At 39.4% G+C, this 14,465-nt stretch overlaps 2 protein-coding genes across 2 annotated transcripts; both read right to left on the bottom strand.

Annotated features, from left to right (window-relative positions):
- Window positions 1–411: 411 nt before the first annotated feature.
- On the bottom strand, window positions 412–2,736 carry LOC149948577 (kelch-like protein 10). Its single transcript, XM_090172194.1, has 7 exons — window positions 2,464–2,736; window positions 2,059–2,398; window positions 1,794–1,993; window positions 1,143–1,729; window positions 889–1,080; window positions 711–830; window positions 412–648 (listed from the first exon to the last, which is right to left on the bottom strand). Exons 1-7 carry the CDS (start codon window positions 2,613–2,615, stop codon window positions 488–490), a joined length of 1,752 nt encoding a protein of 583 aa, XP_090028320.1. The 5' UTR covers window positions 2,616–2,736; the 3' UTR covers window positions 412–487.
- Window positions 2,737–8,263: 5,527 nt separating this feature from the next.
- On the bottom strand, window positions 8,264–8,854 carry LOC149948576 (uncharacterized). The gene has a single exon (XM_090171114.1). The coding sequence runs from the start codon at window positions 8,852–8,854 to the stop codon at window positions 8,264–8,266; it is 591 nt and encodes a 196-aa protein (XP_090027240.1).
- Between the last annotated feature and the right edge of the window lie 5,611 nt (window positions 8,855–14,465).

Raw genomic sequence — 14,465 nt, 5'->3', positions numbered from 1 at the left:
CCTCTTGCTAGGAGGCGAAAGTGCTAATCACTCCGCCACCCCACCTTGTGATAATGAATATTGAGAGCTGATTGCTGTATTAAGAAAAAAAGATACACCTGATCTGAGTAACTGATTGTCTTCAGATATCTTCAGATTACGAGCTGAATAACCAGAACAGTTGGCCGTTTTAAGCACTACATGGGTCTCTCGGTTCGGAGTGAGAATGAATTGTGTGCATTCTGCGTTCCAGCACACTAGAGCGCCTTTGCCGATATTTGGCGCTCATTGCTCACTTTCCGATAGCGTACCTATTCTTCTGGAACTAGGAGCGTTTCTGTAAATACTATTAACATTTTAACATGTTAAACTTTTATTCCGCGTTTTAAATTACATTTTAGGAAAATTAAAAATGATACTGATGAAACATCCTTAGTTTAACATGAATTTTGATAACTTTTACATAAAATATGATGACCATTTTAAATTTTGGAAGTGCTAGGGCGTCTTATTGGGCATTTCCTAAATAGGAATATTGGTCAGTGGTGGACATCAACCCATTCACGACGCAGCAGTTGAGCGCGCTTCTGCTCGTAATCATTCTGGCTGCCGCGGTCCAGTCGTTGTCTTCAACGCTGTATACCTCCACCAGATCTACGGTCCCGTTACCTGAGAAACGACACCTTAAGTATCGGAACAAGAACTGTCCGTTATCGCCTCTTCCCTCTTACCCCGATAGCCACCTATGGCGAAAATCTTATCCTCGAGGACTGTCGTTGCGAAGTTACTTCTCGCGATGGACATGTCCGAGATCCCGGTCCACGTATTACTGTGGCCATCGTATCTTTCCGCTGTAGTTTTGTGGAGGTCAGCCATACAGCTAATAGCCTTTGTATTACAACCTCATACCCGTTTTCAGTCGGCTATTTCCATCGAAACCTCCCAGGGCGTACAAGCGTTCTCGGTACGCCACTAATGAGAGTCCACTTCGGCGTCTGTTCATGTCACTAATGTTCGTCCACTGGTTGGTCGCGGGATCGTAGACTTCGGCGCTTTGAAGAACGTGTCGTCCGGTGAAACCGCCGACAATGTACACCTTGTCTAAGAGAGAGATTTGAGTTTCCTTCCTCAAGTTTAGTCCTGTTTGAGTCGTGAGAACTAACTATTGAGAACCGCGGCTGAAGCGTCGCTTCGAACTCTGCGCATCTTGGCGATCAAGCTCCATTGGTTGCTCTTTGGGTCGAACCTTTCGCAAGAGTCCAGGCGTTCGTAGCCATCAAAGCCTCCCATAGCGTAAATGATACCACCCATTTCGACGACACTGACGTAGCAACGCTGTTCGTACATACAGCCTCGGTCCTTCCATTCTTTAGTCACTGGGTTGAACGTCCGGACTGAGTTCAGACAATCGGTGCCGTCGAATCCTCCAACGACGTAGATGAGGTTGTCGCAAACGACCATTCCGTGGTAGGCCCTCGGCGTGTAATCTCCGTCGCTGGTTAGGAACCACCGATCCGTTCGAATGTCGTAGCACTCCATGACTGAACAGGCGATACGGTCGGACCAGCCGCCGACGGCAAAGATAATCGCGTGGGGCATTCTTGGTCTGGCAAATGGAATGTTGACGTGGAAGATCTCGCCTTCTTGGCTTTCTACGGCGTTACGATATGAAACGGCTTCGTTCACCAGCCGAGAACAGTCAGGGCTTGTTCGTACCTTGGGGTCCAACGCCACAGTTTCCGTCAAGAATCTGAGACAATAATTAAATTTATAACAGCATCCCTCAATGTCTTTTCCACTGGTGCTTGTCTTACTGGTGGGAGCACAAAGCCAGGCGAACCGCCTTGAAGAGAATGGGAAAATAGGCGTCTTGATTCTCTGGTTCTTTTGCAGTCCAAGCGTTCACGGCTTCGAATACGTCCTCCTCTCCTCTGGCGTTGAGAGCGTCCGATTTCAGGTATTCGAGGACGTCATCCAACTGGAGACCGCGAGATTCCCCACTTTGTCGCACCACCTAGGAACACACGATCGCCCACTTCTTTTAGAACTGGTATCAACGGCTTACGAGTTAAAGTCAACCTTTGTAAAATTGGCCAGAATGAAGGAGTCAATCCTCTTCTTCAACGCGGTGCAACCTCTGAATTTCTTGGCGAGTTGAAGATATTGAAACGCTTTGGTGCTGTCCAAGTCTGTCTCGATACACTGACAGCATTTGACTAGTAATCCTCCGATCTCGAGTCTGTGAGAAGCCTTTGTCAATTGTACCACATTGTCCTTAGTGATGGTCAGGCTCTCGTCGTAAACGAAATCCAGGATTTGGCGTAGTGTGTCTCCCAGCAAAGGTACTTCGAAGATCCTCGTGGTTTGGTCTGATCCTATCTTATCTCGCAGGTACGCGCTAAATATCTCCAAGACGATCCTGTTTAACCCGACAAGAAGTATTAGCGGATATTGTCAATTTGGTTCTGGCGATTTCAATCTCACTTGTGAATGGGGAACAGGACTCCATCGCTGGAACGGAGTTTGGCGTCCAGCAAGTGTCCCGATCTGCGGGCATCCCTGAAACCCTCCACCATGTCCGCCGGAAGCTCGAATTCTTCCTCTTCCCACGAAGCTCTGACATTTCTCTGTGACATTTCCGTCGTGGTTTGCGCGAACAATCGTCAAAATGGTAGAACCAAGACCGTTAGATCCTTTTCAAATCCGACTTCGTTTTGAAGCGTTCACATTTTTCAAATGAAATGACGCGCGACTGCGAGTCACGTGCTTCATATATTATTAAAATTTCCAAAATATTTTTTGCTCGCGTGCGTTAACAAAAGCCGCACGTGCTCGTAGTTTCTTATTTCGATAACAGAATGAAAAACAAATTCGCAAATATCTAATTTACGCTTTAGTAATTGTGATTAGCTAATTCTTACTGAAGTGAAAGGTTAAAATTTAATTTTATCTAAGGTCACCCAAACTATAGATCACAACGGTGTGGGAACCGTGACGATGCTCAAGACGAAAAGGTGCCTACAACAAGAACTCATTGAATGACCTTAGCACACATACTGTACTAAAGATCAAACACGGACTTTCGTTTGTCGACGTACTAATTACGAGTCGAGTCATAAATATTGCGCATGAAGGTAACACCTTTGAACTGAGGTGTGGTCCCCTAGTATGGATGCTCTGTAAGTACTATACTAGCGTCAATGAAGGATATGCATTTGACTCAATACAATTGTAATTATTTAAACTGTATATAAATAGTCAACCTGAAAGTTCTGGTTGCGACGCTGGCGCCACTGTCTCCCGTGCACATGACGAAGGTTACAGAAATATAATTAAAATTTAAAATAGCTTTAAAATTTTAATTTTACATTTTAACTCTATTCTAATTCCCACTCAAGATATATCGTTGATTTACAAATTTCATTTGTAGTACCATCCATCCATTAGTTTTTCCATGGCAACCGAAAATGTTTTTGACAACACAAAATGGAAAATTCCCTACCCAAAAAAACATTAGATTTTGAAAATTTCTAAAATTCAAAAACTAGAAAAAATTTATCAAAATTGACGAATTGATCAATTTTTTCTAGTTTTTTGCATTTAAAAAAATTTAATTTCCATGTTTTTTTGGGTAGGGAATTTTCCATTTTGTGTTGTCAAAAACATTTTCGGTTGCCATGGCAAAACTAATGCTGGTTGAAAATTTTCCTTTTGGGAATTTTCAACCGGCATTAAGGCCTACTTAACGCCCGAGTTTGAACGAAATCGGTGTGTTACACCTCGGGTGGTCTTCCTGTTAGAGATGCTACACATTAAACTGGGTAGTGGTTTTGTCGGCGATACCGCCAGGAAAAAGTTTATTTTTTAATATTTGAGCGTGGTCTACCGGATTTACCATAAATGACATTTTTCATAAAACCATATTCTTGATTTTAGCCAGAAACTTCACAAAATATAATACACTTATTTGATTACGGCGCACTTAAAGGAACCATTGTTAAAGTGTTTTCATAATAATTATATTATTAATCAAAATATTTGTATAAAAAAACTTATAATAATAATAATAATCAGCTAGGCTAATACCCAAGGTGGCCGGGTTGCAATGCGAAGGAGGGTGGTGGCAAGCCCTTCGAGGTATGTTGTGTACAAGGCGTAGGAACGTTTTTGAGTTTGCGGGGTACATTGCGAGCGAAACTACCCTCACATGCGAAGCGAGCGAGGCGCTCCACAATATATTATATTATTAAAGTGGACAAATATTTGGAAATTTCACCAAAAATCGAAAGTTGAATTTGAATTCGCTCTTACTTTGTTGTTAAAAGTTTTAAACGACAAATTTATCTTTTTTCATAATGGTTGTAAAAACCAATTTCAGGGGGTGGGGGACAAACACAGGTGATGTCCCCTAGTAGAAAATTTAGGAGGGGACATTGTCCCCTTGTCCTCCTGGTTACTACGCCGCGGGTTGTGTATACATGTTTATTTATGTTGTTAAATGAGATACCGCTGGGGTGCGCTACCGTACAGTGTAGATGTTGATATCCAGATTGTGAGCGCACGTGGAGGTGGTCGACGGTCATTTGGCATGGCATTGGTATGTCGGGCAAACATTATTCATTGTATATATTCTTGACCTTAATAAATGTTATGTAATTAACTAACATGGAGACGACCCGAGGTGATAATCACCGATTTTGTTCAAACTCGGGTATAGTGTACACCTCCATGTACCTTAAAAAACCTGCAAGGGAAAAGTTGCGACGGGCTTTTGTTTTTCCATGGCAACCGAAAACGTTTTTGACAACATGATTTGGAATTTTCCAATTGAAAATAACATGGGAATCTGAAGGATTTTGGGGGTGAAACCTTTTAAAAAAATTTTAAAATTTCAAAACCGTTAAAAAAACATTTAATCAAGTTTAAATGCAATTTGGTCAATTGGGGGACCCTTAAGATCCTTCAGATTCTCATGTTATTTTCAATGGAAATAATTCCAAATCATGTTGTCAAAAACGTTATCGATTGCCATGGCAAAACGAAATCCCGTCGCAACTTTTCCCTTGCGGATTTTACAAGTTACATGTAGGTGTACATTAAACCCGACTTTGAACAAAATCGGTGATTATCACCTCGGGTCGTCTCTTGTAAGTATAGTTAATACGTGGGAACAAACACTAGAATTTAGTGACGGGGATAAAAATTTCAACGTAGGATCCAAACTTCAGAATGCAATAGCAATTTCAGCTCTTCTATAGCTGATGAAAAAGCGCTAAATTAGATTGGTTCTAATCGGTACCAGGTCAAAGCGAATAAACTATTCTATAAAATACTACTTATGTGGTTATTTACTTTGTGTATAGACAGGCAGAAGATTTGTCATGAACCAGGGAGGCTCAAAAAAGCATTCTTTGACAAACCTGCCAACCTAGTTGTCTGGATAAATAGTGGTTTTTCGATCAAAATCCCAGACGTTATGCTTTATTCCGCCTGAAATACAAATATCGATTAGTTCGAGATTAAGTTGCTGGTGCTCTGATCTCCACCTCCGACTTCGGTCAGGTATGGGCTGGAAACTGAGCTTCGGCTCTGGCTAACGGAGAGGGTCCAGGCAAACTGGCCGCCTCGGAGGATTGGGTAGCCTGCTGTGGGGCGGCGGGTCTCCGTATGAGGTGGTCCTGTTTCCCGGCCTTTTGGGGCAACACCGGGTGTCCGGTGCCAGCTGTGCCGGGTTACTTGGGTCGCTGTCTTCCCGTCGTTCCCCTTTATAAGCTCTGAAGGGTATGGCTCTCTACCTATACGTAGGTAGGGTGTCGGCTGGAGTTGCTAGAGCATCCACTCTTATTAACACTGCTGCGTGCGAAGTGAGGGGTTGGTCGTCCCATTGTTGCACCTTCTTCTGTGTTGAGTGGCTTGCGTCGAAGGTGAGACCGTCAGTGGTAAGGTTATCTCGCTGCCTTGGCTGTTCTGTCACCTGTCCGGGCTGCGGACGCTGGCGTAGGGCATTATGATGAGGACCTCCGGTGGTGTGCACTCTGTTTGCGGTACACCAGGCTATAAATTCTGACACGTGGCCTATTTCCGACTCTAGTTCGGCGTATTGTTTTTAAGTTAATATAGGGAATAACTGTTTCTAATATAGACCGTGTGATTGAGCATTTATGGTTGTACAGTCTGTTACAAAAGTCTTCGACAAAGGGAGTTTTTGCATTTATCTTAAATTTTCTCGAAACGTGTAAACGATAGAAAAATGAAACCACAAGCAATATTTAATACTTTTTTATTTCCTTTCACGTGGAGTTGTCGTATTTTGCAAAGCGATAATAGTTACGTCGGAAACGCCAGATGTCGTTTTTGACAACTTTTCAAATAATGGAGTTACGCCCCTGAAACCGGCATTTTGTAACCCAACCACCTGAATTAATGGCTTTAAACGTCGCTTGATGATTTAGGCCTAAGGTGGTGCCTTGGGTATTAGCCTAGCTGATTATTATTATTATTGCGCGTTGTGCCACGCTGTACTTGCTGAGCTTGCGCTTCTTTTTGTTCCCCGAGAAATGTGTAAGTCTGTGTGTCTCGACAAAACGGGATGTCACTTCCCCGTTGACGATATCTGGGGTTGCTATTCCTTTACGTGATCTTGGTGTTATTTTTGATCGCCGGCTTTCTTGGCGCTCAATCATAGGTAACAATAGTATGACACTAAATGAAGCTGTGAGCCGTGTAATTAATGTACAATCATAAGCAAAAATATCCGTAGATCAGTGGTTTCCAAAAGGTGTTCCGCGGAACCCTGGGGTTTCGTGGAAGGGTCACCGGGGTTCCGAGAATTCGCAGCGCAGCCATCTTTGTCTGTGTCAAAAGTCTTTTAAGATAAGTAAATAAAATGAGTTGGGGTTCCTCCAGAATGAGATCCAGACGTTCGCGTATACTCCTACGCGAACTCCTACGAAAACTATCGTCCATGTCGATAAGTATTGAATCAAGTTTTCGGCCGCGAAATGTTTTGGAAATTAATTTTCAATATAATCTGCGACTCTATCATAGCTGGACACGTAATGTGCAAGGACCATCAACATACATAAGTGCGCCTTTATAAATGACTGCACCTCTTTCCCTTAAATTTGGGAAATTGATTTCTTGAAACCACAGAGATCACATATGTAAATGATACGTAAATTCATGAGGTATAAGATTTTCTCGATAGCGATGCCCATTCAAGCCCTTGAGGGCCCATACATTCGGATGATGTGGAACTAATATTTTAGCTAGACCGACTTGCTTACCTATACACCCGTTGGCCAACGCTACTCGTAAGCCTGACGATTGTTAAATTAACAAAATGGTTTTTAATTAATATTATTAATTTCCGCCGTGTTATTTGAACGTTATTATTATTTATGTTAATTACAGAAACTATGTATGACACATTAGACCAAATATAATTGGAGGAGCTATTATTACATTTGGTAATTTCTTTTGATTTACATTTTAAACGATGATGACTGTTAAACTTAAGTGTACAGAAACCGAGGTTTTTGATAAGAGAGAAAAACCATCAGCCGCATTGTGAAGGGGGGGAGGTGGGTTTGGTCCACAGGATAGCCATTCCTATGTCGAAGGTGAGGTAGAGATTACTGGTACTGAGGGTACCCGCGTGTGGAGTACTGATTAGGGCTGTGCGACTACTCGAGCTTGATCCCAAATAATTAATTGGAGAATACTCGTCGATTACCGAGTACCAAAAAATTGAATATTCGGGTACCCCATGAAGTGACTATTTTAGAAACGGAATAGCCCGTCGCGTACTTGTGGGAGAGCGTTTAACTATTCTCTAAGCTAATCCTAATCAACTGAAAAACTAGGATCATATATAATTTGTTCGCTAGGCTTAACCGTCGTAATTAAATCCAAAAGAACGTTAAGACTAACTTTCAAATATATAAGCTTTTATTCAAGACAAATTTCACACGATCGCTCGTGGTAGAATTCAAAACACAACTCTCCTGCCTTTTTCGCGCGTTCTTAATTTTAAAGTTAAATGCGCTAAAATATATTACATATACAAATGAACACCTTTTATATATATTTACACCTACCTTTTTTGGACGTTTAAAACTACTTTAGTTTATGGTTCTACATACATTTAATTCTTAGTTTAGTTTTTATTTTGGTTTTAAGTATAATTATTTATTTTAATTTGGATGAAACGACCTATTTTTTCACATTCCCCCCCAAAATTGACATGAAATTATTTGAATGTTAATTTTCATACAAGTCAAATTTAGTCGTTTTCATCATTTCGGATTTCCAGAGGGTAGAGGAGCCTAATTGGACGTTTGATGATGTTTCTGTTTGGCAAACGAACCATACATGACCTAACGTGGCCATCGCGCCCCAAAATAACTTCTGTGACGACCGCTAAACGCCACATGTTTTTGGGAATTTTTTCCTCGTGCACCAACACCACATCTCCTTTTTTGAAGATAGTGTTACGTTTGTTTGGCAAAACGTGGTGGGCGTTTCTAAGCTCCATTAAATATTCTTCTTTCCAGCGTTTGAAGGGTTTTTCCTTTAGATTGGTACAATAACGTACTCTTATTGCGTATTTTCGCTGAGAGTTTGGGATTTCGCTTTCCTTTAGTTGTTGAGGTGGTAAGCTGGTGAGACGTTTACCCGTTAGAAATTCGGCCGGCGAAAGAGGCATTGGTTCGCGGCTGTCGCTGAACACGTAGGTTACGGGATGAGAATTGACAACCGCTTCGGCTTCAATCACGATCGTTTCTAGTTCCTGGTACGACAAAGATGCCATCCCGAGTGTCTTCCGAATAACGTCCTTGCATGTCCTTACTAATCGTTCGTAGAAACCACCCATCCAGGCTGCCTTATCAGCGATATATTTCCAACGGATTCCGTTATTTCCGTAAAATTCTAGAGTATCGTGTCCTGTCCCTTACCAAAATTATGTTTCGAAAATAAAACCTTAAAAAAGACTTATTCAAAGCCCATAATAAATCATGAATAAGCCTCCCACAGTCCAAAACTCAGACTAAAAATATACTTAAATCTAGATACAATCAAGTTTTATTTACGTTTCTTTAAGCTAGCCTTAAAGAAGACTCGTTTTTAGCTCTATTTAAGATCTTGCTATGAGACCTAATTTAGATTTGTTTTTAGCGATTTGTTTGAGACTTGATTTAAACCCCTTTTTCCCTGATTTCTGGGAGATTTGATTTAAACCCAGATTTTTTATTTGTAGGGACCCAATTTAGTCCCGCGTTTTACTATTTGTGGGAGACTTAATTTAAACTTGTTTTTTGCGATTTGTTTGAGACTTGATTTAAACACTATTTCCGTGATTTCTAGGAGATTCGGTTTAAACCCATATTTTTTAATTTTTAGGAAACTCAATTTAGACATGATTTTTGCGATTTGAAAGACACTGCATTAAAATTCGCTTTCTGTAGGAGCCTCAATTAAGACCTGTATTTTACTATTTGTAGGAGACTCTATTTATACCTGCGTTTTACTATTCGTAGGAGACTCTATTTATACCTGCGTTTTACTATTTGTAGGAGACTCTATTTATACCTGCGGTTTACTATTTGTAGGAGACTCTATTTATACCTGCGTTTTACTCTTTGTAGGAGACTCTATTTATACCTGCGTTTTACTATTTGTAGGAGACTCTATTTATACCTGCGTTTTACTCTTTGTAGGAGACTCTATTTATACCTGCGTTTTACTCTTTGTAGGAGACTCTACTAAGACTTTTTTAATGCGATTTTTAGGAGACTCGATTTAAACTCTGGATATACTGGTAAATCTGCCGATATGAGTACAACCAGGGTGCCCTATATGTGAGCAGTCCACTGTGATTTATAGTTAAATTCTTCACCAGTTATTGCATGGCGGTCGCTATACAGCAGACCACTTTCACGGTCGGGCGTCCGTTCAAATCCAACGTTAAAATAATTATTAAACACTAAATAAAAAATGACTACTATGTTCAGCTGCCATGCTGGATTGCAAGTTCTAAAATCTCCAGACTTCATGGCTGGCTCTAGATGCTAGGCTACTTTTAACTCAGCTCAGTTTATTTACACACTCATACGGAATAAATTTTACTTGAAAGGAAATATCCTAGTTTAAAAATTTATATATATTTATATTATTTAGTATACTTAAAAATTTTAAACGGTTATTTTATTACAAAAATTTTAGGGTTTCAAGTGAGTTGAGCTTAACCAAAATTAGCCAGCCCATCCCTTATGACCATTTTGTAACCAAGATTCAAGTTGCAATCCATCATGGTAGTTGAACAATAAGCTTTTAATAACCTGTTTAATATCAAACTTAAGTGGCCATTATATTTACGATTACTTTTATTTTAACTTCAAATTGTAACCTCTAAGCAACTTTCAAGTCCCCAGAAATGAATCTCCCCATATGAGACTAAAGTGAAGTCTTAAATGACTCTTATTTTAATCTAAAATTGTAACCCATAATCAACTCTCATTTAAGCGTTTTTCAAGTCCTCAAAATTGAGTATCCCAATATGAGACTAAAGTGAAGTTTAAATAACCCTTATTCTAATCAAAAATTGTAACCCATAATCAACTCTCATTTAAGCCTTTTTCAAGTCCCCAAAATTGAGTCTCCCAATATGAGACTAAAGTGAAGTCTTAAATAACCCTTATTCTAATCTAATATTGTAACCCTTAATCAACTCTCATTTAAGCCCTTTTCAAGTACCCAAAATTGAGTCTCCCAATATGAGACTAAAGTGAAGTCTTAAATAACCCTTATTCTAATCTAATATTGTAACCCTTAATCAACTCTCATTTAAGCCCTTTTCAAGTACCCAAAATTGAGTCTCCCAATATGAGACTAAAGGGAAGTCTTAAATAACCCTTATTCTAATCTAATATTGTAACCTCTAAGCAACTCTCAATTAAGTCTCTTTCAAGTCCCCAGAAATGAATCTCCCCATATGAGACTAAAGTGTAATCTTAAATAACCCTTATTCTAATCTAATATTGTAACCCATTATCTACTCTCATTTAAGCCTTTTTCAAGTCCCCAAAATTTAGTCTCCCAATATGAGACTAAACGAAGTCTTAAAAAACCCGTATTCTAATCTAATATTGTAACCTCTAAGCAACTCTCAATTAAGTCTCTTTCAAGTCCTTAAAAATGGGTCTCCCCATATGAGACTAAAGTGAAGTCTTAAATAACTCTTATTCTAATCTAATATTGTAACCCACAATCAACTCTCAATTAAGCTTATCTCAAGTCTCCAGAATTGGGTCTTCCAAAATGAGACTATAATGAGTTTCATCTAATCCATTTCACTGATCCATTTTTGCTGACTCAGCATTTTGATTTAAAAAGTTGGCTCGTGTGAAAAGGTCTTAAGACTCACATTTTGGTAAGGGGTGAGTCCTTTCATACATTTAATTCTTAGTTTAGTTTTTATTTTGGTTTTAAGTATAATTATTTATTTTAATTTGGATGAAACGACCTATTTTTTCACACCTCATTACTCGAAAAAGCTGCTCTCTAAAGTCGTTGAATATTGGTTTTTCTATCCTCGTTGCTTCAAAGTTCAAAGAAGGGTTTTTACAACTTTTGGGGGGCAATAAACGGTACCTACACTGTTAAAAAAATTCGTTCAGAAGACGTTCAACTTAGAACAGTCTGTTCAAAATTGAAAGATAGCGTTCTAAAGGTATGTAACAGAGAACGGTGTGTTCAAGATATTTTACTTCGTTCAAATAAGAACGAATGCTCCTTCGCCCTCTGGAGAAAGGCTTGTAAACTACACAATAGAATAGATTCGTTCCAATAGTTAGGAGATCGTTCCCCTTAGAACAGGTTTTACACACAATCCTATATGGATTTATTTGTATTGGTTTCATGTAGGGCTTCTAACGCTGATCTGGTGTCTGATGCTTTCACAGATGAACTGGATTATTTTTAATCCAATACCTTTAGCGGATAACAGATTTTTTACTCTAACGGCAATACGCGGATACGCTTTTGCGCTTGTCTGACAAGCCTATATGACTTTCACGGATTGATCTGTTTTTTAAATTGTATCTTTAACCCGCGATAACGGCGGATATACTTTTTTAGTATATCTTTATATTGACTTCTTGGAACTAAGCCATTTTTTTTGTTGCTATACAAAAATTTAAAAGAATAAAAAACATTCAACTAGATGTCGGGAAGTAGACATCATATAGACAGATATCTACGCGCTTATCAGAGAAAATAACTGCTTTCTATAGCTGTGGCCTCGTCGGTTACCGAAACGAGATAACAAAACTAGATTGCCGCAGGTCAGATTAAAAAAGGAACAGGTAGCCAGTTAATTCAGGTTTTTTATCGGCGATATATCTTATATGATAAATAGTAATCAGATTGCCTTATTCAGATCATCGTTAGAAGCCCTAGTTTCATGTACATGTACTAACATATAAGAGTGACACTTTCAACGTATGACCAAAACAAGTTGGCAAGCCAAAATATACCTCTCCTCGGAAGAATGGTCCCTAGTGGTATTAATTTCTCGACACGACCCCCAAAGATATCTCCGCAATTCAGAGTTATTTACGAAAAACGTATTCTCGGTTCAAACCCTGCCCGGTATAAAATTTTAATTTTAATAATTGAGACGAAACAATCGAGTTTAATTTATTCAGAATATTATAAATTAAGTAGTTACAACAGTGAGTTAGACTTACTAAAACAATGCACAATTGAATTTAAACCTTTTTACAGTACATGTTTATCAGTTGAATATAATACTAAGCAAATTTTAATGAAAGAAATATCTACAGATGGTATTTGTATTTTTCTCGCTTACGAAATACTTGCCGCATCTTTAACGCTCATTTTATTTCAACGCTCGTAGACTTCGAGTTGACGTTGTGACACATACCGCATGAAAAAGACCAATGCCGTCCAATTTCCAATATCATATAATGACTCGCACACCCAGGAAATCATTGACTGCGTTAGAAATCGTAGATATCCAAATATCCACACCAAATATATTTACAAGAAGCAAAAACCTTACCATCAACAAAGCACAGAGAGCCACTTGACTAACCGCCAGCTCTTAAAGCAATTAACGTTAAATTATCTCCTTTGAATTAACACAACTATATATAGGTCGTTAAAAATACCCGTAAATAAATAACAAAAAAACTAACAAAGTGGACCACCCACAGGGTCTACCCTTTAACCCTCTTATCTCGGCTGACTGCGCTAAAACAAGATTTAACCTTTTAAAAAAACCAGATTAGGCCTTCATAAATTCATTAATAAAAAAGACTTTATTACCTATTATGCTTACGATGCGTGTCTTAATTTCAGTGAACCTAAGCAGCTATCGGTGGTTCTGTGGTAGAGCGCTCGACTGCCAAGCCGAATGGTCTGGTTTCGAAACCTGGGTGGCGCATTTGTTTTTAATCAATAGAGAAACGCTAAATTAGAATTTCTTCGATGCAATCATTTCAATTTCAATTCTATTTCAATTAAACCAAAATTTCGTACTCTATTAAATACGCTTCCGATAAAGCTGAAGGTCTAATTTTCAATAAGGCGTAACAAGTGTCGGTGGTTCTGTGGTAGAACCTCCGCCTGTCAAGCAGGAGGTCTCGGGTTCAAATCCCGCCCGATGCGATCGCAAATTGATACTAAGACGAATACCGTGTACAACTGGTGGAAACCCTGCCATTGAACGTTGAGAGGTAGCATTACACTCAGCACTCGGTCCGTCCCGAAGTCATTAAGAAGAAGTTGGAGAGAAAACGCCCATATAAACACAACAGACTCAACATGCACAACCATCAGAACACAAATACAACAAATTCAACACTCACAACCTACGCATAAACATTACAAAAACGTAAAACACCAAACCGTCACGACGGTGAGCGAAAAAAAACCATCCAAACCAAACCGCAAATGCATCCGTTAACGCTCACCGTCACACGGTGGTTTTGCCAACCCTTCGAGAAACTGCGAACGCAGTGATTACACTTTGCACCGAAAATGCGAACGCGTTCGCAGGCCTGACAGACCCACAGACCTACAGACCTACAGACCCACAGACCCACAGACCCACAGACCCACAGACAGACACGGTGGTTGTATAACCCCTCCTAGGGGACTTTGTCCCCTCGGAGAGGTAATTAACAAATAAGTGTGACACTATTTTGCGGAAAACCTCGTAAGGCCAAAAGAAACAAATAAGTGTGACACTATTTTGCGGAAAACTTCGTATGGCCAAAAGTAACAAACAAGTATTACATCCATAAAGTAATAAATAAGTGGTTTAGAGTGCACTTTGTTATAGGTAGTTTTTTCGTACATTATTATGTTGTTTTAAGTTAGTGTACTGGTTGATTAAACTATTACTCGTAGTAATTTATTTACAAGGTGAGTTAGAACATGTTATAATGAAGTTGTTTTGG

This window comes from Leiobunum rupestre, chromosome 4 (genome assembly GCF_980474605.1).
Source record: "Leiobunum rupestre chromosome 4, qqLeiRupe1.1.hap1, whole genome shotgun sequence".
NCBI lineage: Eukaryota > Metazoa > Arthropoda > Arachnida > Opiliones > Sclerosomatidae > Leiobunum > Leiobunum rupestre.
Note: the sequence above shows the minus strand (reverse complement) of the source record. Positions and strands in the feature narration are given on the sequence as shown.